The sequence below is a fragment of the Notothenia coriiceps genome, unplaced genomic scaffold (genome assembly GCF_000735185.1).
Source record: "Notothenia coriiceps isolate Sejong01 unplaced genomic scaffold, NC01 NC01_scaffold00018727, whole genome shotgun sequence".
Taxonomy (NCBI): Eukaryota; Metazoa; Chordata; class Actinopteri; order Perciformes; family Nototheniidae; genus Notothenia; species Notothenia coriiceps.
The window spans coordinates 61,094-84,840 of NW_011351428.1; the positions used below are offsets into that span (position 1 = coordinate 61,094).

General features: G+C 39.9%; 5 protein-coding genes across 6 annotated transcripts; 2 read left to right on the top strand and 3 right to left on the bottom strand.

Moving 5' to 3' along the window:
• Positions 1 to 201: 201 nt before the first annotated feature.
• Positions 202 to 12,547, bottom strand: nf2b (NF2, moesin-ezrin-radixin like (MERLIN) tumor suppressor b). Its single transcript, XM_010777849.1, has 17 exons — positions 12,205 to 12,547; positions 11,325 to 11,440; positions 10,551 to 10,676; positions 9,690 to 9,812; positions 9,190 to 9,273; positions 8,781 to 8,849; positions 8,569 to 8,651; positions 8,358 to 8,433; positions 8,135 to 8,272; positions 6,791 to 6,865; positions 6,201 to 6,314; positions 5,044 to 5,166; positions 4,653 to 4,870; positions 3,615 to 3,717; positions 3,047 to 3,186; positions 2,794 to 2,965; positions 202 to 2,033 (listed from the first exon to the last, which is right to left on the bottom strand). Exons 2-17 carry the CDS (start codon positions 11,412 to 11,414, stop codon positions 1,986 to 1,988), a joined length of 1,782 nt encoding a protein of 593 aa, XP_010776151.1. The 5' UTR covers positions 11,415 to 11,440; positions 12,205 to 12,547; the 3' UTR covers positions 202 to 1,985.
• A 494-nt stretch (positions 12,548 to 13,041) lies between these two features.
• Positions 13,042 to 15,966, top strand: mettl27 (methyltransferase like 27). Of its 2 annotated transcripts, none has more exons than XM_010777850.1 (6): positions 13,042 to 13,179; positions 13,633 to 13,761; positions 14,051 to 14,179; positions 14,567 to 14,702; positions 14,885 to 14,977; positions 15,105 to 15,964. In XM_010777850.1, exons 2-6 carry the CDS (start codon positions 13,642 to 13,644, stop codon positions 15,311 to 15,313), a joined length of 687 nt encoding a protein of 228 aa, XP_010776152.1. In that variant the 5' UTR covers positions 13,042 to 13,179; positions 13,633 to 13,641; the 3' UTR covers positions 15,314 to 15,964. The 2 variants fall into 2 exon arrangements, with proteins under 2 accessions (XP_010776152.1, XP_010776153.1); XM_010777851.1 differs by having other exon boundaries at positions 13,057 to 13,183; positions 15,105 to 15,966.
• A 336-nt stretch (positions 15,967 to 16,302) lies between these two features.
• Positions 16,303 to 17,556, top strand: LOC104951224 (complement C1q-like protein 4). Its single transcript, XM_010777859.1, has 4 exons — positions 16,303 to 16,513; positions 16,696 to 16,779; positions 16,951 to 17,073; positions 17,166 to 17,556. The coding sequence occupies exons 1-4, from the start codon at positions 16,303 to 16,305 to the stop codon at positions 17,444 to 17,446; spliced, it is 699 nt and encodes a 232-aa protein (XP_010776161.1). The 3' UTR covers positions 17,447 to 17,556.
• Positions 17,557 to 18,701: 1,145 nt separating this feature from the next.
• LOC104951216 (claudin-4-like) lies at positions 18,702 to 20,848 on the bottom strand. The gene has a single exon (XM_010777852.1). It carries the CDS (start codon positions 20,399 to 20,401, stop codon positions 19,439 to 19,441), a length of 963 nt encoding a protein of 320 aa, XP_010776154.1. The 5' UTR covers positions 20,402 to 20,848; the 3' UTR covers positions 18,702 to 19,438.
• Positions 20,849 to 21,734: 886 nt separating this feature from the next.
• Positions 21,735 to 23,041, bottom strand: LOC104951219 (claudin-4-like). The gene has a single exon (XM_010777855.1). It carries the CDS (start codon positions 23,005 to 23,007, stop codon positions 22,375 to 22,377), a length of 633 nt encoding a protein of 210 aa, XP_010776157.1. The 5' UTR covers positions 23,008 to 23,041; the 3' UTR covers positions 21,735 to 22,374.
• Positions 23,042 to 23,747: the final 706 nt, after the last annotated feature.

Genomic DNA, 23,747 nt, shown 5'->3' on the forward strand with positions numbered 1-23,747 from the left:
TCTGCAATTATGTGTGTTTTGATGCACATTCAAATGCAGATTACACATTAAATAAAATCCTATAATTCAAATAATATACTTTTTCAGCCTTGATGGGTTCTTCGCTCCGCGGCTAATGACATTTTACTGTAGAAAGCAATGATGATTAAATGATTATCTATGGACAACCTCTACTAACAAACATCAGGCAAAACAAAAGCATGTTGTATGACCACGGTTGTATTGAAATGATATACACCAAAAACAACTTGATAAATGAAATAGGTAATTGACAGAACTTTGTGAAATTGTTACATAGTAATCACTTCAACGTAAACCATAGGTACAATATTGTTTTGTGTGTCAAATATTTTTTTAGCACTCGCTTTGTAGTAGTAAGTAGCAGTAAAATCCAAGTCTGGAAAAACAAAAACAAACATTTAATTCCTCCACAAAGAAAACATGTGATGTTATTTAAGGATTTATAGCACAAATAAATAAGGTTGAAGATTCAAATTAAAGCACTTAAGAAATGTGTTGATGAAATACAAAAAGAACACTTTCACTGGGACATTTTACACAATACGGTTTACACAGGACCAAGGTCAGCCTAATAACCCAACCATGAGGGCAATAATGAACCAATCAATTGTCTCCGTTAGGTCCATAATGATGTCGATCTAAAATAAACACCCAGAATCTCTGGCTGTACATTTGGCATCCAGCCTCTCCCTTTTTAATAATATAATGAGGACTTTAGTGTAAGAAAAGTTACTCATCTCAACATGTCTAAAATCTCTACTTTGCTACTATTAGATTTAACCAAGCTAGCCTGTTTGAATCCATTAGCAATATTGGAAAAAAAAGGCTGTTTATCTCAGGGGAAGCACATATCTGATTGTCTCCAATACCCTGAGAAGTACACCAGCTGAGGAAATAAAAGAAAACCAGAAGGTCAAAAAGTCAGGATATGATATCCAGCCCGGGCTCGAAGGCAACCCCAATGCTAAGACACATAAGCACAATGATAGCAAATACAAACCTTAGTAACTCTTATCATAATAGTAACAAATAAAGTTCAAGGCACATCAACAGTCTTGATATAAAAGATACAAAGTTCAAATGGCAAGCTTTGTTCTACATTACTATTTGTTGAGGCACTGGAAACAATAAAAAGGCACCTGTGTGTAAAGGCAGCTCAAAAACTAAAAAAGCAAACAAAACCACCAAAACAAAGATCAACACTGCATTTAACATTTGATGGAGTGTCTGCTCTAGAAACTGTCCCTGCTGCACACGTCCGCTTCTCAGACCTTTCTGTGAGTTGTGATTACTATTTTTACAAATAATTTTATGAGCAAGATTGTTTTCATTTACACATTAAGTTGTCAATAATCAAGAGTTATCCTTACTGTTTTTTTTACTGTTGAAAACTACATTATAAAACAAAAATTGGGAAATGTGTAATTTGAAATTCGGGGTTCTTTCAGGTCTTTTTTTCCCACGTTTGAGAAACACTTTGCTAGTTTGAAAGAAAGTGACCGTATTTACAAAATATTTTTTTACACATGTTAATTTTCAGTGTTCATCCAATGGTGACTAATGGAAGAACTGGCCTAGAGCCATGTTTACAATGAATTTGAACCTCAATCCCTGCCCTAAAATGTTGTTAAGGCATTATTTGAAAACATGTCATGAAGTTATGATATGATATCTGACCATCTCACAGCTAAGCATCCCTTAAACACCACAAAACAACATCAGCAACTCGACACAGCAACATGGAACCGTCTTCAGCACCACGTCTTGAATCAGTGTCAGAAACACTTTATAAAGGAAGAAGGTGCTGCGGTGTGGAAGGTGGTAGCAACTAGTGGCTGTTGGTTGTCGGTACAGATTTATGGTCTTCCCAAAGCACAGTCATGATGTGTGCGAGTGTGTGTTTGTTTCAGTCAGGTCAAAAGTCACAACAGCTGGGCCCACGTTGCGTTTCTTGCAGGACTCGATCACACTTCTTCAAAGTAAGCCATCTGAGACATGTACGCAGAGTTTCGCTGCAAGACAAGACACGTTTTTTAAAAAGAGAAAACGTGGAATAAACCGGTGTGAAGAAATGTTTTTAGTGATACAACGAGAAGAAGTATTGGCACAGTTAAGTAAACACCAATACTGATTAAATGAATACAACAGTGCTTCATATGCTACACATCTTAAATCAGCTGGGAACTACATATTTAAATATTCAAAACAGGTTGTCTTTAAACTGGTGGCTCTTTTGGCTCAAAGAATATCTGTTTATTAAAGTATAGAGGAGAAAGTTTGCAGATATAAAAGCAATTATGATAGAAAAATAAACCTGCTATCATGAATTTTCTCTCTCTATTACCAAATGGGATACAACTGTAAAAATATTATATACAAAATGATTTTATAATTGTATAAGTAATTGAATATCTCCATAAGTATATCAATAAATAAAAATATCCATATAAACAATGTTTGTTAATCACATTGACTCACCATTACTAATTAAGATGACATGATTGTGTGTCACGATAAATAATGAAATAACTTTCCGATTCCATTAAAAGACGATCAATTATTCTTTGGATATGCTTAGAGTAATGCAAATAGGAAGCCTAGTGTTGCCATGGAGCCCATCATTATGAAATGGTACACAGGGGGAGACATGATAAAGTATTTAAGCTATTTCACTCTATTAGACATACTGACAGGTAAACCATCTTCAGCAGAACTAAGAAATATTAGTAATATTAATGACAGCCGAGCGTAATCTGAAGTGCTGATACGTACGTTGCTCTGAGGTAGGTAGACCGGCTCCTGGTTGTACCCGCGGGCCTCGTGGCGCAGGGTGTAGACGCCGGCCTGCTGCTGCTGCTGCTCCTCCATCTTCAGAGACTCGATCTCCGTCTTCAGCTCCTTCAGCTGGTCCTGCAGGTGTTTGCTCTTCTCCATGTACTCCAGCCTGCATTCATGCATCACAAGGCATCACACACGGATCTGGACGGTCTTTCTAAAGTGTTTTCTCTACAGGATGTCAACTCACCTCTCTCTCTCGATCTCCATGGACAGCCTTTTCATGTCAGAGTCTTTGAAGTCCAGACGTGTGGACGTTGATTCGTAGGAAAAGTCGGCAGCTTCAGGAGGAGGGAGGGGGGCAGGGGGAGCAGAGTAGGCTGCTATGAGCTAAAGGAAAGCAAACATGTGTCAAATGAGTACTGTAATGTGTTTTCACTACTACATTACAGTCTGTTTACACACCATGGCAGGAAATGGAAAGTGATACATTATACAAATTATTTTAACTACTGCAAATACTTGGCGACAAAATCAAATGAAACTTTTTTTATTGTACCTATTCCTATCCAACTAAATCCAAAACCCTTGTCTGTATTTCTCTGTCCAAAATGTTGACAACAGCTCATGTTGTGCTTTACATTGGGTGCTTTAACAACAACAGTAATCCTCTCTAAATGCACTAACGGTCACAGAGTCAGGCTTCATAGTGTCAAAAGTATATTGTATAGATAGATAAATGGCCGTAGCTAATAAAACATTTGCACTGTATTAACTTGGATTCGTCACAAAGCGCCGCAGTATGATCATCGCCTCACAGGATATGTCGTTTTGGTGATCTCCAGCAGCTTCTGCTTGGCTCTCCGCTCGGCGTCCTTCGCCTCCGTCAGGTCCTGCTTCAGGTGGTCGGACTCCTTCAATCTGGAACCAGAGCTTTGATTAGGTCAAGGCTGAAGGAAGACACTGTTACTAACAAACACAGGGATGGGCAACTTGGATGGTGGTGGGGGCCACATAGTGTATGTACTGGCCACCAGGGGGCCGCAGATTCACTACACACACACACACACACACACACACACACACACACACACACACACACACACACACACACACACACACACACACACACACACACACACACACTCCATGAATTGTATGTAATTATTAACAAATGAAGTCTGATTTTGACATTTTACAATCTTTCAGGGAACATCCTCTAATAAGCTCACTAAATAAATATCAGTTCACAGAAATGTTATTTCATTTTTACAAGTGGCATGTTTGTATTGAACAGGTTATTTAACAGTGGAATAAAACGATTTGAAAGCACGGAAAGTGTGTGTGCATTGAGATGAACCATTAAGATGACATAAACATGGAGTCATGAACACTAACCCTGACATTAGTTATCTAACTTGAACCTAGCTAAGACACTTGTAGCCTGTCTCTGCTGACGCGTAATAAGGGGAATGTCCACACAGACCCCTGTTCCTCAGCGCCGCTCTCCCTCCCTCCCGCTGAAATGATGAATGAAAAGCGTATCGTAATCATAGATAACACGGCAGGGTCCGTGACAGTTTGTTTTCATCTGATTTCAAATAAACAAAGTCTTGGTTTTTAGAATATTAAACTTGTTTCGCTAAATTCAGATGATAATGCAACTTTGAAGCTTGTAAAGGCATAATTGCAAGCGGCAACTTAACGTCACAGCGTCACGGGCCGCCATTTTGTGCACTAGAGGTATCACAAGCAGAAGAATGCAGATTTACCTAAATGGTAACTATTTATGTATTTTGATTGAAAAATAAGAGAAATGGAACTTAGAAAAGATGGAAGTTATTAAATCTAATGACCTCCGCTCAGACTGCTCCACCAGTTTGACGGCCAGCTGCTCGGCCTCCCTCATCTTCTGCTCCATCAGCCGCTTCTCCTCCTTGGTCTTCATGGCCGTGACCTCTAACCTCTGCCTGTCCTGCTCAGCTTCTGCAGCTTTGTGGGCCAGAAGCGTGGCCTCCTCCTCTGCAATCTGAGCCTTTTCTGCCAGCAGGTCCGCCGTCTCCTCAGAGCGAAGCTGGAGAAAATACATTGGAACATTTAAATAGCCATTATTAGGAATGATGGAGACATTAGGCTTCGCAATGGTATCCAGTTAACAAGAAGGTTTTTAAAGCTCGTTAGCCAAACGGGAGTTCATCAAGAAAGCTTGTTTCAACAGTTATTTCATGTGGAGGATGAAGCTCTCACCAGAGCCTCGTTGGACAGCCGCGCCTCGTCCTGCAGCTGGAAGAGTCTTCTCTCCATCTCCTCTTTTGCCCGTTCTGCTTCTTCTCTCATCTGTTTTTCCCGTGCCAGGATTTGCCGCTCCATCTAAATTGATGGCAAGAAACTCAGTAATGTAAGCAAAGAGAACCAAGCTTGATCAGTGATGATAAATAAAACTGTAGTTTCTATATGTATGCATGGTGTGTGTCTAGAGTTGGATCAATTTCTGGTTTTACTGGTTCAGTGTAAAAGCCTTAACGCGTCTGATTTGATAAAAAAGGGCTAACAGCTATTTGTGATTTTGATACAAACAGATACAGATATTACAAATGGCAGATGCATAAGAAGCAACGTTTGTGTCTCAAATCCAACTTGTTTTACACTACAAGCTAAATGACAGGATGATTCAAATGTGGATTCACCTGCAGCCCGTTGTGTCCTACTAAAACTCTAATTAAAACTGAAATACAACACTATGAACATTTTGAACGTATAAGATTGTCCGCTCTGCATCGGCCAAACAGCTCGCTGCACCCGCACTGCGAGGGGGACCCAAGTTCCCATCAGCAAAAACTCGTGGGTTTGCTATCCTGGCTCCAAAATGGTGGAATGAGCTCCCCATTGAAATCAGGACAGCAGATAGCTTACACATCTTCCGGCGCAGACTGAAAACTCATCTCTTTAGACTCCACTTCGAGCGATATAATTACTAACAAAGCACTTACAGGACTGTCTCAGAAAATTAGAATATTGTGATAAAGTTCTTTATTTTCTGTAATGCAATTAAAAAACCAAAATTTCATACATTCTGGATTCCTGATGTACTTATATGATTCTGTTTTTCTTCAAGTTTGTATCTTCTTGGTCGAATGTACTTATTGTAAGTCGCTTTGGATAAAAGCGTCAGCTAAATACAATGTAATGTAATTAGTCTGCGAGTACCACCATCTTGGATCTTTAAATCAAAACATAGAGGAGATATCATGTACAAGAAAAGAAGGGATGGGCAGCTGCTGAGTCAAGTGTGACACCTAGTGGTAATAATAGTTTACCACCAGTTCAAAAAGGTTTACACCAGCAACCCTTCATACTGTGAACAATGTTTTTCTTATTGCTCGCGTGAAGCTGGGAGCACTGACCTTCTTGCGGGCCTTCTCTTCTTTCGCTTGAGCCTTCATCTGTTGCACTTCAATGGAGTCCACCTTCCTCCTCCTCATGAATAGATCGTGATTACCAATGCACAACTGCAGGATCTGAAGACACAGGAGGGACCAGACAGTAAATATCTAACTTCGGTACCACTTTACAATAAGGCTACCCTTATAAAGGGTTTACGAATAGTTTGTAGTTCATTTATTAATTAGGTTGTGAACACTTTAGAAGTCATTAATGAGCTTTTATATGAGATAAACAGGGTAACTGTGACCGGTTGCTTGCCAAATAGTCTTATATTGGTTACTTAGCTTACTTCGTCTTCTTCATCAGCGAGCATCCTTGGTATCTGTTGTTCACTGAGTTGATTCTCGCTAAGTAGCCAACATAAGACTTAGTCATCTTGCCAAATAGTGAGCCTGTGTTGACTAAATAAAGTGTTTACAACCTAATTCATAACCTGATTACGAACCCTTTATGAATCCTTTATAAGGGTAGTCTTATTGTAAAGTGGTACCCTAACTTCATATAGCTCTAAACGTATTATAGTGGAACATTCAGGAAGAGGCCGACCAACCAGCTTGTTGACACGCAGTTGAGAGGAGTAGAACTTGAAAACATCTTTCTTCTTATCCAAGGGTTTGATGGTGAACTGCAACATGGGAAAGTGAAAAAGTGAGCATTGTTTGGACATAGGGATGCATATCGTTGACTTTTTTACGATACCGATACCACTGAACGATACCGATACATATCGTGATACTTTCATGTTGCATAAGGGAAAAATTGAAGCGCTTTATGATATACTGTAGTTAACACAGGGTATATGCAGGAATCCTGAAGTCAAATGTAATCCCTTTTAAGACCTTTTTTAAGACCCTTTCCATACATTTTAAGACCTCATCGCCACTTTGAGTTTTAACCAGTTACCTTGGCGACACACTTGACCTCACATTTACTATCTACACAGTATAGATTGTCCTTCCTCCTTCTCTTCCAACCATTTGGACGCAAACTTGCATTTCCCCATAACGATGTTATTTAACAACCGGCGTAAACGGAGCTTCTCGTGCTATCAAGCAGTGAGCGTGCGATGTCCTGTTCAGATGACGTCAAATCCAACGGGATGCCATAAATAAACTACACAGAATCACACTACACACCTACGCAATGATTACATTCAGGCAAACTGTAGAATACAACCTCTTTGGACCATTTATATACTTATAGAAAACAAGCTACAAAATGTAATACCTTGGAAAATGCCGTTTAATAGCCTTAATTTTCTCTAAATTTATTTATCAACTTTTAATACTTTTTAAGACCCCGCGGACCCCCTGAAACATGTCAAATGAATATTACAATTAATTGTGGGACTTCAACCTTTTAGTACTGAACAAACAATGAAAAACACGTTTGACAACACGGGCTTGAAGACTGTACATTCCTGTACTCTGATTTTATGTGACAGTAGCAAATGTTTTGAGAGGTTGGATGTGTTGCCGCCTTTCCCAGAAAGAAACCGTGCAGTGGTTACAGACCCCACCATTCAGACTGGCAGTCGTATGCAGCCACACTTTAGATTTTTGTGCCGACATCGAGCTAATGAAAAAACGAAAGCTAACCGAAAGAAAAAGTGAGCATTGTTTGGACATACAGCACAGCTTTCATGCCTTTACAACGGTAAAGAAGTGTTGTTCCAATGGGGTTAAAAAGGATTTCTTGGCAGTTGTGTTGTAAATTGTATCTATAGTAAGAGAACAAATCATGTATGGATTTGCAATTTCAATACAGTTAAACAAGCCCACTTGTTGTTTCCACACCATATTCATACCCCCATTTTCCCGCTTTTCTTAATTGAGAGGGATGTGACAGAAAAACGCTCGATGAAAGACCGGAAAAGACAGTCCGCTGCATTTACCTCCTTCTCGCTGTAAGAGATGTTGCGGATGCCGCTCCAGGGGAAGGATTTGTTGGGGTTGAGTTTGCTGTTGGGGCTGTAGATGTGGAGACCCTGAGCATCCACTCCGAGTAGCAGGTCTGTGTCCCTCTTATTTTGCTGTGAATTGAAACAACAGTAACAGTAAAGTTGATGTATATATCTTTTTTGTAAATACCATAAAAGGCACCATAATAACACTCACAGTGATGGCGAAGTAGCTGACACCGTACATCTCAAGGTCCTGAGCGATTTTAAGGTATTCCATCTCAGCCTCATCCCTGTATGGACGATGTAAAAATAAAGAAGGGAATTTATCTCATTTTAACTACTGTATTCAGGAAGACTGTCTCTGTGCAGGGGCTCATTTCTCTCTACATGCTGAATTTCAGAAAACCCCCCCGGGTGGGTCCTACCTGGCGATGCCTCTGTGCTCGGCGTACCAAGCCGTGATCTTCTCCTCCCACATGTCCGCCGTCATTTGGTATTGCATCAAAACCTACAGGATCAGACGAATACACATTATGTACTGCATACACACAAACAAACAATGTGTCATTGATCTACCAATTAGGTATATTAAGCAGATAATAACAACAAATAACAACAATTTGAAATGTGCACTTACTCTTTTGGGCAAAAGTTCATCTTGTGCGAGGAAGCCCGGCTTATGGAAACTTGGGTCATAGTCCCCATACTGTCATTGAGAATAAAGGGGTGGAAACGAGAACAATTAAAAAAGATGTGGACGTTACTTTTGCATATTAGCAAACTATATGTAAGTCTAACTGTAAATAAAATATTAATTGTTTGCAAAAACACATTGATCTGATCTCCTGCCGTTTTCTTATGAAGACAAAAGACGGTACCCAGAAGGGAGAAAATGATTTGAATACTTTTTAAGTCTTATTAAAGTGCGCCGTATATTCTGTGCGGTCCATACACAGAGAGATACTTTGTATAAAGCTGGTCAAAACATGACATTTAATTTTCAGGCCAAAAGCATACCTGAAGGTAGGAACATGAAGCTTTCTTACCTTGGCCTGGACGGCATAGGACGCCAACAGGACGGACGCTTCAGGGGAACAGAATATCTCTTCATCTAATATCTGCTTTTTGACCTATAAAAGAATTTGAAGACACGTAGGAACATGTATTCATTTTAAAAATGGTTTTCTTTCTTAAATTGGCTCATGATAGGCGCTTGATCTCCGTAGGTGGAACATGTATTAATTAAACCAAGGACACATCTTCATTCGGCAACAAACATGTTCTCAAAATCTTTGTAAATATTACAACAGCCTGAGGGGAGCGCGCGCGCACACACACACACACACACACACACACACACACACACACACACACTCGTCGTCGTCGTCGCGCGCGCGCGCGCACACACACACACACACACACACACACACACACACACACACACACACACACACACACACACACACACACACACACACACACACACACACACACACACACACACACACACACACACACACACAAAAAGGATCACTTCAAGGCTTACCTGTAAGAAGAAGAGGTGCTGAGTTATCTCCTGGACGAGCTCTTCTTCTACTTTCTCTGGGAAGAATTTAGCCAGGAAATGAAATGTTATGGGCGAGTCCTTGGGAACCTCCTGGTCCAAGACCTTAGAGAACAAATAAGCACCATCATTTCAGACCAAACTCACTAAAGCCAGAAGTAGGGCTGCTCAATTAATCCTATTTTAAATCGCAATTACGATTTTGAAAACAACATCATCGAAATAAAACGATCGGTTTTTCAGTTGAGTTATACTTAACGTTCAGGGTAATCAACTGTTAAAAACATACTGTTCAAATTGGTTTTTTTCAATAAATGGATGTTTTCAAAGTAAATGGATATTCGTTTTCAATAATCGTGATATCAATTATTGACCCAAATAATCAAGATTATGATTTTTGCCATAATCGAGCAGTCCTAGCCAGAAGTGCATGATTAGTATTTATGTAATAACTTGATAGCAATACGGTAATTCATCAATCATTAGAATAATCAATGAACGAGAGAAAGGAGAATTGACCAACATTAACTCCTTCTTATGCAAAGTTTGTTGTTTTATATAATTACAAACTGAACACTTTCTTTGATTGTTTTTCAGATAAGACAAACAATTTGAAGAGGCACCTTTGGATTGTGTGTTTGGATGGATATTGTTTACATTATAGAAACAAAATACGAAATGTCTGTAAATGGATAATTGTGTTTGTTACAGCCTTCATTTAGTTAGCCTCATCTTTCTAATCTGACTATGCATTGTTGATACTATTTGAACCCCATGACGTCTGGTATCTTGTTTTGTTCTATAATCCTCATTGCTCCATTTGACCTTCACTCCTTCACTCACCCGTTTCTCTGGTTTCAGCCAGGCGTAGGTGTCCTTCACCGTGTACCTGAGTCCAAAGAACCAGGTCTCTCTCAGACCAACGGTGCGACACACCAGGTCAAACAGGTCTTTGCCTTGCCACTTGACCTGAGAACAACAGAGTGTTGTTAATGTGTTGCTGCTGCTCTGTATTCCCAACTGTTTAAATCAACCAAAAAAGTGATTTCTTTTTTCTAAAACAGAATATCCCTTTAGTCTTCATGGTCAGATATTGATGTGACTGATTTGTGAGGGTTTTTCAGTATTGTATAGGTGAGTTGGGCCTGAAAAGTAAAGGATGCCTTCAATAACAATAAAAACGAATCAATATTATCGAGTAAAAAGCAGGGAGATTATTTCCCTTAGCAAATGTTTACAACGTTTCAATGGGTCAATCATGTTCTAGCTAAGTTGATCACAAGACAAGACGTGGCAGGCATATACATAAATGAGGAAACAAGCTGAACTCTAATTTTTATGTTAGTGTACATTAAAATGTGTTAGAACATCATGATGTAATTCAAAACAGTTGTATTCTAATATGCAAGAATGTTTTGGGCTATTCTTCAATAAGCTTGTCCATAAATCTAAGATGTCTAATGTATTGTGTATCAGCTAATAAATGGTTACAAATACAGATTCACAAAGTCAATGGTTAAACAGTGACCTGGACATGAAACAAAACATAGCCCATCCAGATACAGAGATGAATAAAGCAACCCTTTCGGTATAAAGACTGCACGAAAAAATCCTGACCTCACAGCTGAACTCCATCTCAGCATCCATGGTGATAACTTTGACTTTAAAAGTCTTCGGCTGTTTCTTCTTTAACCCGAGGATAGACATCTTGAGGGTGTTGCTGTCAAAAGAACCTGTGGAAAAGAACAAAAGTACAAGTATTTCAACATTTAACTGCCTTCAGGACAAAATGTGATAAGACGTGGTACGAATGATGTATTTTAGAGTGGTTTAATGTAGTAAAGTACAAGTACTGTACTTTAGGGTAGTTGTACTTTACTTGAGTGTCTTTATTTCATGCTATTTTATACCTCTACTCCAGTACAATTTGGAAGCCAATATTCTTAGCATTTAGTCCACTACATTTATTTGGCAGTAGTATATACAGATTAGGAGCTCAAACCAAATATGAATAAACTAATGAATTAACTATAATATATATGTATAGGGGAACATCCTGCAACAGTATATACAGTTATTCAAATCAGCGCTACCTTAAACAGCTGTGAAGAACAATTTAATGTATTTATAAACATAATCCAGTAATTTAATATACATCCATCTAGATGCAAATACTACTATCAAGTCTATTTTGATGACAATACTTTTGTACTTGTACTTAAGTAGGATTTAAAATGCAGGATTTGTACGCCTTACAGAGTATTTTTATACAGTAGTGTTTATACTTTTACTTAAGTATAACATCCGAGTACTTTTTCCAATACTGTCAATCACACGTACTGACTGGTAACTCAATGTTTTTAGAGTTTGTGCTGCAGGTCAACTAGCTCTCAGGCGATAGAAATGTGTTGTTTTAAGCGGTTTTACAGGACACACAAAAACAGCTACTTCTTTGTTAAACACAACATGCAGCTGAAATGTAAAAGAGGCCTATTACCAGTGAGTAAAATAACAAACTCCTGCCGTCCAACAGGGCCCAGAAGAGGCTGGGGGCTTTATGTGTTGTTGGTGAGTCCAATGCTAAGCTAACTGATATTTCTACACAGCGTTAGCATTCCAGCTATTCCATAAAAACCGACCAAAACAAGTTGTAGAAAAAACGGAACTTTTGAACGGTCTCCATAGTGAATCGTGGCGACTAAATTTACTTTACGACCATTAAAGTTATGTTTAATATCACTTTAATTAACTTTGCTAACGTTATCGGTAGCTACGTGCTGGGTTAGCCTGCTTTTTAATATCAGGAGGACTCCGACTTTCCAGAAGATTTTTGTTTTGACTAGTCGCTCTACAGGTGGGAACAAGAACAACAGTTTGGGATACTAGCTACTGCGCATGTGCAATAATTTGGAAGCATTTATGCCGCTTTCAATGGTTGTCGGGAAAATGGGTTTTAAAAGCTTTAAACAAAAAAAATAACGCTTCATTTTGTAAATAAAAATCCAGGGCTTTTAAAAGAAAATGTAATGTTAGATTGTTTTGGATCTGGAGGTGCCATCTATGGTCTGACAGAAAGGAGTTGAAAAAGACAGCCACCTTTGTGTGGTCTGTAACAGTTTTCTACTGATTTATAATCTCCATGACCAAGTAGTAGACGGTATTTGTGTGTGTGTCTCTTTGTGTGTGCTTTTAGTTTTGCACATTCTCTTCAGAGTGTATACTAGCAGGGGTTTTGTTTATGTCAAGTTGTCAAGGTTTTTCTTTTGTATTTCTTTTTTAAAGGTTATATTTTTAAATGAAAACATGTGTGTCAGATATTACGGTGGCCGTAAACGCAACAACACGGAAACCACGAACCCCACACAGCAATAAATACTGCACTCATAATAATACAAATACAGTGTGTAATTATAAACATCCGAGGGATCCAACTTGATAAACTAATGAAGAAGAAACAAACATCGAAGCTACTGTAGGTAACTCTGTCGCTAACATGCATTTTTATTTATTTTAAAGGCTGGTTGAAGTAGCAGCAGGCTGTGTTTTTAACCATAGTTGAGGTCGGACATGAACAGTGCAGTTCAATCTTTAAAATAGGTTATAGTTATTTACTAATGCAACAATAAGCAATTGAAATCAACATAGGCTTCTGATATATTAGTTGCACTAGTTTCAAACATTCCCACATTTTCCTCATTTTACACTATTATCAGAATTGATTTGGACATATTTTTAGATTGTTTTGGCTACATATGACATCACAAAATAAATCAAATGAAAACCAAAAAGTAGGGTTGATCAGCTTTTTAGAAAATTAATGATTTGTTAGAATCACCATGCCTACTGAGCTCACAGTAAAATAAATCTTATGACAAATGTTGTTTTTATCATTTTACATTTACTTTTTTGTCATTGCTTTCACCAGGTTTGTATAATGGCATCCACCACTAACACTTTGGAAAATGTGAAAGCAAATATCTTATCAGCTCATAAAAGCACCACGTTGGCAGAAAAGGTGGACTTCTACAATTCATGGGCAGAGAACTATGATCAGGTGAGGTAACTGATGTACAATAAAAGGGCATCAGTGAACTATTGGCAGTATTTTTTTCTGGTTACATCTATGGGAAAGTAACTCACTTATTTAGTATATTTCTTTGCAGAAATTAAGGGAAACAACAAGTGAAAATAAATACTAAGTAAAATTGTTCAGTCCAAAAAAACCACAATAATGAAACCTTTTCCCCCCCTATATCTTAACAGATTTGGTTTTGCAGTGCTCTTGTTTACTTTCTTTGTCTGTGCTAAAAGCCACTGTTCCTTGTAAACGTTGGTTTGAGTAGGACGTGGCAGTTCTGGAGTACCGGGCACCGAGCCTGGCATCAAACTGCGTCTCCTCCCATTTCAGCGGTGATCGTGGAGCAGCTGTCGTGTTAGATGTGGCCTGTGGTACTGGACTGGTGGCCAAACAGGTACATTCCCAAGATAGATATGGCTAGTCAGAATCAAAACTGCATACTTAAGGTCTGAATACAGTAATATTTAGTTTAATATTTCCAAAATATAAAACTAGAAAATATTCTATTATTTTAGATTGATGTTTAGTTTGTTTCACTTTAGAAGATTTCCACTGAATCTCCTCTCTTCTTGAACATGTTCCTGTAGGTTTGTGAATATTTATTATCACAATTGAATTCAAAAGTGGTTCTCTTGTTTACATCAAAAACCTTTATTTAAAACATTTTCTCTTTTTTGTCTTGTGTCTTGAACAGCACATTACCTATCCTTAAATGTTTTCCATGTTATACTGAGTTGACGAGTATGACCGATAAACAACCATAACTGTCTCTGTTGTACAGATGAAGAAACTTGGATTTGGACACTTTGTGGGTATTGATGGAAGTGAGGCTATGTTGGAGTTGACCAGAGAGAGCGGGTTGTACCAGGACCTGAAGCAGTGCATGCTGGGAGAGGGGCCACTACCTGTCGAGTGCGGTAATACAATGATTTAAATGATTTAAGATGTAATTTATCGCTGAGGTTATTCTCAAGTGGGTTGGGTGAGCTCTACTTTAGAAACACATTTTGGGCAAGACTCTATCTGACATGATTTTATGGCTATTAATATGGCTACTTCTTTACTCTGCACCTATTCCCTTTCTTTTTTTGACCTGCAGGTTCGTTTGATGTGGTTGTGATTGTTGGAGCTCTGAGTGATGGTCAGGTCCCGGTTGGTGTCGTCAGAGAGTTGTGCAAGTGCACCAAACTAGGTAAGAGTCTTTTTTGTATTTTGCATCAAACGCAGCTCAGATCATCGGTTGTGTATCATTATGTCTTCACTTTTGGTAAGTTTCGATCCTTCAAAAACACCACTGCACTCTTAACTGTTTCCACCAGGTGGCTACGTTTGCATGACTACCAGAAGAAACCAGGACAATTTAGAATACAAAGAGGCCCTGGAGCGAGAGCTGAAGCAGATGGAGGCCGATGGTCTGTGGACATGTGTGGAGGTCTCTGAGGTGGAAGACTGGGAGCGAGCAGTGTCAGAGCATGAGGACGGATACATACCTGGTGTTGTGTACCTCTATAAGAGACTACAACTATAGTAGTAAAGGTAGATGTACAAAACATTTTTGACATTGTCCGTCCCTGACAATCCTGAAATTAAAGATGGGAAGCTTTATTCACAGGAATACATTTAAGATATGAAATGTTTATGACTAAATATCCACATATTGCAGTAAAATTGGTTTCTGAAAAGACTCAAACTTCAAACTTTTACAGATGTATTTATTATGCGTTGTGTCGTTAATGTTATTTTGTACCATTAGTATCAACATTTAAATTGTGGAAGATAATTTTGATGATTTCAAAACTTAGGTGATTTGATGCCAAATAAACCCACAGCCACAAGGATTTCTAGTGGTCTCAAAAAAAGGTACTGTTGTTTATATTTTGTATTGTCTTGATCTCAAGGTATATCATTTATGTGAATCTAAGGTAGGCTTACGTGACGAAAGAAATGTTACTCAAATGCTCGAGGAGTTTTCTACCTTATATCCATTGTGAGGGAATCTATGATTCTCTGAAACCTGACCATATTTAATCTGAAGCATCTTTGCTGTCCAAACTGAGTATTTGTGTTAACACCAGAGCACTTAAGAGAACAGATATTAACCGTATATGGGTGTTATGTGATTTAACAAATTATATATATGAAAGAAATCATGATAAAATACTGCAACTATCACAGAACGGTATTTTATAAATGTAGGCTATTGAGAGAACAAGAAAAAAGTTTGACTCCCTTCTCTGTTGATCCTCAGCCAATCTAAAAGGTCTGATGAAACGGTTGTTTGATTGTGTGTGTTTGTCTGTGTGTGTATTAATAAACAGAGTGTATGCACAGCTGTGACTGAAAAAGCGCTTATCACGGTAAAAGTGTTCCACCAGCCTGAAGCAGCTTGAATTTCTCACCTTGAATGAGACTATCAAACAGAAACACTTGTTGTTTTTCCCATTCGCTCAGCCAGCTGAAGTTTGGAGACTATATAAGATCTCCACCCCTGTGCCTGTGCAGACCTATAACTCGAGAATGAGGGTTGCTTTTGGTTTGCTGGTGTTGCTGCTTGGCCTGTGTGGGTCCAGGGCTCAGGGGGAGAGTGGAGGCCTCGGTGAGGAGGGTGAGAGCAGCGAGCTTCAGGAGGAATGGACCCAGCAGACCACAAACACAACCTCGCCTGACATCTTGTTGGAAATGAAGGAACTGAGACGCATGGTGCAGATGCTGCAAAAACATGACTCAGGTACTGAGTTTTCACTTTTCCCGTTCAGTGTTGATTTTTTTTTTTAGTTTGATTGACGTGTGTGAACTCATCATTTGAGTGCTGGCTCAACAGATAAGATGAGTATCAACATACTGTATATCATTTGTTTTGCATGTTAGCAGTTTGCAACTCTGTTATTCACTTTGTTGCATTCATTTCAGAGATGGAGAGAAGACTGAACAGCAGTGAGAGGGAACTTCTTGATAGCAAGAAAAGGATTGACAAGCTGGAGAATTTAAATAAAGGTGAAGATTGTAATCTCCGTATACACACACACACACACACACACACACACACACACACACACACACACACACACACACACACACACACACACACACACACACACACACACACAAACCTTTTTAGTCCTGGTCAAGTTAACAATATCATGCATTGACTATTTTTGTTAATAGCGAACACAAAGGTGGCCTTTTACACAGCTCTGACTGATGCAGGATATGTCGGCCCATTCACCACGGACACCACACTGAACTTCAGCAAGGTCTTCACCAACATTGGCAATGCTTACAATGCAGGTACAGGTAATGTTCTGTGGGTGGCATGACAATATGTGGTAATTTAACCCTACCTAAATCAAGTGTTACATTTTCCTTTTTCTACTCTTTAGGTTTCTTCAAAGCACCAGTCAAAGGAGTCTACTACTTCCAGTTCACTGTGTGTGGTCACCACACAGGTCTTATGGGTGTATATGTGTACAAGAACAACAAGAACATTATGTTCAATGTGGAGTGGAAGGAAGATCAACTTTATAAGTATTTCACTAACTCTGTTATCTTGGAGTTGATGGCAGGAGATGAAATTCACCTTGCTCTCCCGGCTACCCACGTTCTGTATGACGACGGCAGTAACCAAAGCACCTTCAGCGGAGCTCTTCTCTTCCCACTGTGAGGATGTTGTTATTTAGGCTGCTGAGTGTTTGATTTGTCACCAACTCTGATTTTATTGATACACTTTGATTCTTAAGATGCTACTCTTAAAATTCTGATGTAGTTCTACAATTGTTTGCACACGTATCAAATATGTTATTCTGAATCTGATGTTCCTCTTGTTTCATCTCACAACAGCAATATTCAAATAAATAAAAGAGTAATTTAAGTGTAGCTTGTTATCATTACCGGTAAGTGTTTGTATCCAAACTTTACCTGCAGGGCAGTGATGTTCACTTACTGTAAATGATGTGAATCTGGATCAAACTTATAAAGGTCATTAACTGTCATGTCATGTCTGTAATGTATCATAGACAATAGAAAATGGGGCAACTTGTCTTGTATCAAACAACACTACTTTAGTGTTAGTAATTGATTTAGTGGTATGTAGGGTGACGATGGTGATGCAAATTGAATTTACAGACTTACAGACTTACAAGAAACATGCTCATGTGTACTATAAGTCCTGCAGCAAAGTACAAAAGCAACACAAGTTTTATTTGTACACATATTACTGTGTGATAATACACACTAACAACAGAAAGTTGTTTCTTTTTTTTTGGCAAGTTCAAAGCATTAGATTTGGAATCTTCCTAATTGGGCTGTAATACGTCTGCCGGTAGATTGGGGATAGATCTATTGTTGGGCAATTTGATCTTGCTGAGTCTGATGTGTGTACACTAATCACTAGATGGCAGGGTTTCATTAAACTATGAGACAACCTGCATATATCAATCCTATGGTTGAGTTGCCAAACAGGTGGTCATGGATTACAGCCAAATATTACTTTTTTTTTTATATTGACTTGTTTAGTGCAGTTTTATGTTTGCATTAGCCTACCTTACAACATGTATTTATTTCTTATCTATGTAGTTCAAATTGTACAGGTGTATGTCATGTATTAATCTAACACATATTATTCCTGAAGTAAAACTTAGCAGCTTTATAATATGACTAGATACTGCACATTTGAATAAGCAAAACCCACTGAAACTAAGTTTGAATGCTCTACAAACATACTGTGCATCTCACCCTGCTCACCTGTTGTAAACACACTCTCTGTCAAACCAGTTTGTCCTGTAGATTTAAATGAAGAGGAATGAAAGGCCGGGGGATGCTGTGTACTCGAAAGGAAAGGCTCTTTTCAGGTCATTTGTGACATTTAGATCAGGGAAAAAATACTTTCTCAATCAAATTATATACATTTAAGTCATTTATTGAGAAGTTAACATACAATTGTATAGTCACATGTGTACAAATAAAATACAAAACTTTTCACAGTTGTAACAAAAAGCAGAAGCTAAATCCAAAAAGTGTAACCTTTACATTTCAATAAGTTAAGTTTTTCATTGTCGTATAGCTCATCAAATGATCGCTCACATGAATAATAAAAATACAATCTAATCAATATAAATGAATGATAGAAAAAGAGCAAAAATATCTTGTTTCTTCATTTCTTATGTTGCATTCAGGTTACTGTGCATCAAGCAGAAACCAGCAAACTAAAAAGTCTGAAGTAAAATTCATAACACAGACAGATTCATTATCATTTTAGTGCATTGAAACAGTCAGAGCAAAAACTGGTACAGGTGTAATGATATACATCTTAAATTGAACTTCTTAAAATAAGGCCAACGATCAATTCCATAAAGCAAATGCATACTTACTTTCACCTACTTTTATTTGACACTGCACTTTGTTTTAGGTTCAGTTTAAGTGCACATAACAAGCTGCTATTCTCCTTCATATGGATGAATAGTTAAACTATACTTTTCCCGTTTGTCCTCTAAAAAAAGCAACACGGTGGAGTATAAAAAAACGGTATGTAAATCCAATCAACTATTCTTCACCAGTAAACAGTCACACAAAAAGTAAACTACCTCTTCTAAATCACCCTTAAAATAAAAAAGTTTGTAATTTGTGGTAAACTTAAGTACGCATGTGTGATTTTATTTCATAGGTATGTCCTCGTTGGATTTGAGGATGCATCCTCATTGCCACTCTCAACTGAAACATTCTCTTCTTCTGCTCGTTTTAGCTGAGACTTCGTAGACGGCGTATCACTGTGTTCAGACTTTGCAGAGTCCAGTCTTTTCATCTGAGACTTTGTCGATGGTGCCCATGATTTTTCGGACTCCAGCCTCGAGCCCTGGTCCGGCTGGTCCTCCCAGGGCGGCCTTGTGTACAGAGGAGGTTTTGTTGATGAGCCTTGAGACCTTGGAAGACCTCCGACAGGCTGAGATGTTGCTGCTGGTACTCTGTTGCCTTGGGAACCTGGCTTGGTGGACCCGTTGGAGGAGCGGACCACCAAATAGCGGACAGAAGGGCTCTTGTCTGCTTCGTTTGCTTTGAGGGGGCATGCTGAGCTGATGAACAACCCCCCTCCCAGCATAAGCAGGATGGACGCTCCCCAGCCGATGTAGATGGAGGCTCCGATCTCCCTACGTTGAGCATCTATGGCGGCGCTGTAGAATTTCTTCACCACAGACCCTGCCGCCCACGAGGTTGGGATCAAACACAGCAGCCCTGTTACAATCAAAACGACCCCTGCTGCTACAGCCACCTTGCCCTTAACCCCGCCTCGTTCCTCGTCCAAAAAACGTGTGCACTTCCCTCCGACGAAGGCCAGAATGAGGCCTGCGGCGCCCGTGGCGATGGCGAGGACGATGAGAGCCCTGGCCGCCTGTAGGTCTGCGCTGAGAGCAAGGAGAGAATCGTAAGGTTTACACTGGATCTGCCCCGTGCTCTGCACCACACAGGTCATCCAGATGCCCTCCCAGATGGTCTGCGAGGTGACGATGGTTGTTCCCACGAAGGCCGTGACCCGCCATGTTGGCATTATGCAGCTGATGATGACCCCTGCCCAGCCCATGAGGCACAAGGCGCTGGCCAGCATCTGCATCCCTGTGGAGGCCATGACGTCGAGGTGGAGGGAGGAATCCTCACAGACCCTTGAAATTGCTCTAAAGTTGTTATTCTTCTCTGTGGAGCTTCTTTTGCTCTAGCTCCTTGTGACTCTCCTCTTGTTTCTTTCTGTGTCAGTCTTTCTCAATGTGAAATGTTGCGTTTTTCACAGCCTCCATTTCGTTCTTGCCTGAGTTGTAATGTTGTATCAGTCCCAGGAATGCGACTATTTCTGCTGTGCGTCCAGCCTCCAGCAGCTTTAAGGCGACTCCGGGTGTGTCTGTGTTCAGCCTCAGTGTATTTGTTTACAGCCAGCTTGTCTTCTGTCTCTGTCCCTCCTACCTCATATCCATAAGTGCTGTCCCCTCCTCCCTCTCTCTTCTTAGTTCTCTACCTGAGAGTGCTCTTTCTCGTCTGTCATCTGAGAGGCTGCCTGTGTGCTACTGGTTGCTCAGGTGTGGATGCACCACACCTACTCTACAGGGAAACAAAAGGGGGAGGAGGATGAGAGGAAAACAGAGAGGGAGAGAGAGAGAGGCAGCTGTGAAATTGTGACATCATCTATTCCCTCCCTCATTATCTTGGTCTGACGAGATTATTTTGGAAACTAAAAGCTCTGGATGAAGCAGAAAGAATGATAGGCTTCTGGGCAATCATCATATTTATGAGATGCACATCTTATACTGTTCACACAACATCTCCCTGCATACTCACTGAAAATGGATTGCAAATCTGATTCTATTCAGAAATGTAACACTTGTTGGGGCTCAGTGTGTGTGATTATACACATCCTGCGTGCACGCATTCATGTAACAAAAGGAGAAAGATGTGAAACACAATCTCCTGGGAGACAAAACCAGTTTCATTCTAGCTGTGGCCAGTCTGTAGATAAACCTGTTTGAAACATACAGAACCACTCCCCACTCACACACACAAACACACACACACACACACACACACACACACACACACACACACACACACACACACACACACACACAAACACACACACACACACAAACACACACAAACACACACACACACGGAATCTGATCAAATCAATAGAAAAATGTTGAGTGAGACATCACCTTTTTGACTACTAACTGTGCATTCAGTGTTCTTGTCTCTATGTGATGGAAAATCTTCTAATGAGGCTTAAAATAAAGTTATGGGATATCTTTTTTGTGTCAATTAATATGTCCACAAACAAAGTAATTACAAACTAAATATACCTTTATTTGTAATATTATATCCTCTCCATCATGCAAATGTTTACAAAGAGGATCACACCAACAAGATAATACAAATAAATAATACTACAAACAGACACACACACACAGTTATGGCTCATTCTTTTTATTTAGCAACATTTCTTTGGCTCGTAGCACACATTTTCACACAACCTGTTTACAAGGATTCTGTCATGAACACTTCAAAAAAAAGATCCACTGCTCAGCAAGGTATTTGTCATAACTGAAAAAACAATACATTATAAATTACTTGCATTTTAACGTTATACATTAATACAGAGATAAAATCTGAAGACAATTATAACTTAAACAGATATTGTGAATCAGTCACATAATCATCAATCGTCTAGTTTGATAAAACATCAGTCTTAGACAGAAAATATGTAATACACAGGCAGCTTTAATATATCGCAGCCATATTTTAAATCTCACACATCATGGAGCACGTGAAAGTATTTTAAAAATGAATAGTACAATTGTGTCAATACTGGTGTGTATTCACATATAGAGAAATACAAAAATGAAAATATTATAAACTTTCTAAAGACAACAACTTGCATCCAAAAGACAAAAACCCATGCTAAAGCCACACACTCATCATATTTACTTGAACACATTATGAGCATTGTCATTCTAGATGGCTGACTTAACTTCATGGGTCAAACAGAAAGGGAAACGTATATAAACTCTTATTTCTTTAAAACAGATTGTCCCAATTCTGCTTCCTGCTGTAGATCTAAACGTAGGCCTTGCTGCTGTGCTCAGACCGAGTCTTGGCGTACTTCACATCGTAGTCCTTCTCAACTCTGGGGGGACAGGAGCTGCAGAGGAGCCCCCCGCCCAGGATCAGCAGCCCTGCGGAGGCCCAACCGAGGTACAGCGAGGCCCCCAGTTCCCTCCTCTGAGCGTTGGACATGACGGGGTTGTAGAAATCACGAATGACGGTGTTGGCAGTCCAGCAGATGGGGATCAGCACCATGACGCCTGCGATGATAAAGATGATTCCTGAAGCGATGGCCACTTTGCTCTTTACCGTTTCGTCTTCTATAAGGTTGGTGCACTTGCCCCCTGCCAAGCCGAGAATGAGCCCAAAGAAGCCTGCGATGATAGCGATGATGACGAGTGCCCTGGAAGCCTGGAGGTCTTGAGGCAAAGCCAGCATGGAGTCGTAGATCTTGCACTGCATCTGGCCCGTGCTCTGGGTCACACAGTTCATCCACAAACCCTCCCAGATCACCTGAGCAGTGATGATGTTGGCACCGATGAAGGCTGTGACTTTCCAGGTGGGAAGAGCGCAGATGACGATGCTCCCCAAAAAGCCGATGATAGCCAGGATAAATCCGAAAATCTGTCTTCCACTGGACACCATGATGAAGCTCTGTCTGAAGACTGTGTTGCAGAGTGAGCTAATATAGCTTACGTTTGTCTTGTTATAGTTACTACAAATACTTCGCTGGCCCCCCTGGCTCCTCTTATAGCTTTTGCTGTTGCACGGACTTGTGTCCTCCTTTTAACAAGTCCGCCGTCGAAGTCCGATAACAGATCTCTACCCTCACTTATCTTTCTCAGGTGGGTCACTGACCACAACGGGTGGCAGTCCACGGACCATGCATTCAGGCTGCCCAGGTTGGATGGCCTAAGTACACACCTGATGTTCCGTCCCACTTGGCTCCACAGTTTAAACTAGAATAGGTAGGTTAACGGAGGACCCAGCTGCTCTCGATGGACCTTATGCCGGAGCCCGTTGAGGGTCCGAGCGAAAATGTGTGTTGGCGACACCTAATATGTGTTTGATGTAAGACCTACCATCCGTATGGAGAGGGAAACATATAGTAAGTCATTCAGAATTGCTCCTCGTTTTCTGTTCGGCAGGTTAAATGTGAGTGTGTGTGTGTGTGCTGTATAAGAGTGTGTGGCTTTATCGAACAAAACAAAAAGTCACTAGAAATGTGGTTTTCCCCTTAACGTAGTGGTGGTAGCGCCTGTGTGTGTGTACACGGGTAAGCCAGTCACTCAAGCCCACTCTAGAAGAAGTCGGTTTTGATCAAACCCCGACTCTCCTCTCTCGCTCGCGCACCATTGTCTGTGTGAGTAATTTGGTCCATGCCT

Excerpts from the sequence above, each read along its gene's own strand:
- LOC104951216 (XM_010777852.1), bottom strand. The coding sequence starts at position 20,401 with ATGGCCTCCACAGGGATGCAGATGCTGGCCAGCGCCTTGTGCCTCATG.
- mettl27 (XM_010777850.1), top strand. The coding sequence starts at position 13,642 with ATGGCATCCACCACTAACACTTTGGAAAATGTGAAAGCAAATATCTTA. Across the intron at positions 13,762-14,050 it reads GGGCAGAGAACTATGATCAG|GACGTGGCAGTTCTGGAGTA; the intron begins GTGAGGTAACTG and ends TGGTTTGAGTAG. Across the intron at positions 14,180-14,566 it reads CTGGACTGGTGGCCAAACAG|ATGAAGAAACTTGGATTTGG; the intron begins GTACATTCCCAA and ends TCTGTTGTACAG.
- LOC104951219 (XM_010777855.1), bottom strand. The coding sequence starts at position 23,007 with ATGGTGTCCAGTGGAAGACAGATTTTCGGATTTATCCTGGCTATCATC.
- LOC104951224 (XM_010777859.1), top strand. The coding sequence starts at position 16,303 with ATGAGGGTTGCTTTTGGTTTGCTGGTGTTGCTGCTTGGCCTGTGTGGG. Across the intron at positions 16,514-16,695 it reads GCTGCAAAAACATGACTCAG|AGATGGAGAGAAGACTGAAC; the intron begins GTACTGAGTTTT and ends CATTCATTTCAG. Across the intron at positions 16,780-16,950 it reads GCTGGAGAATTTAAATAAAG|CGAACACAAAGGTGGCCTTT; the intron begins GTGAAGATTGTA and ends TTTTGTTAATAG.
- nf2b (XM_010777849.1), bottom strand. The coding sequence starts at position 11,414 with ATGTCTATCCTCGGGTTAAAGAAGAAACAGCCGAAGACTTTTAAAGTC. Across the intron at positions 9,274-9,689 it reads AGCACCTCTTCTTCTTACAG|GTCAAAAAGCAGATATTAGA; the intron begins GTAAGCCTTGAA and ends ATTCTTTTATAG. Across the intron at positions 5,167-6,200 it reads AAGAGAAGGCCCGCAAGAAG|ATGGAGCGGCAAATCCTGGC; the intron begins GTCAGTGCTCCC and ends CCATCAATTTAG.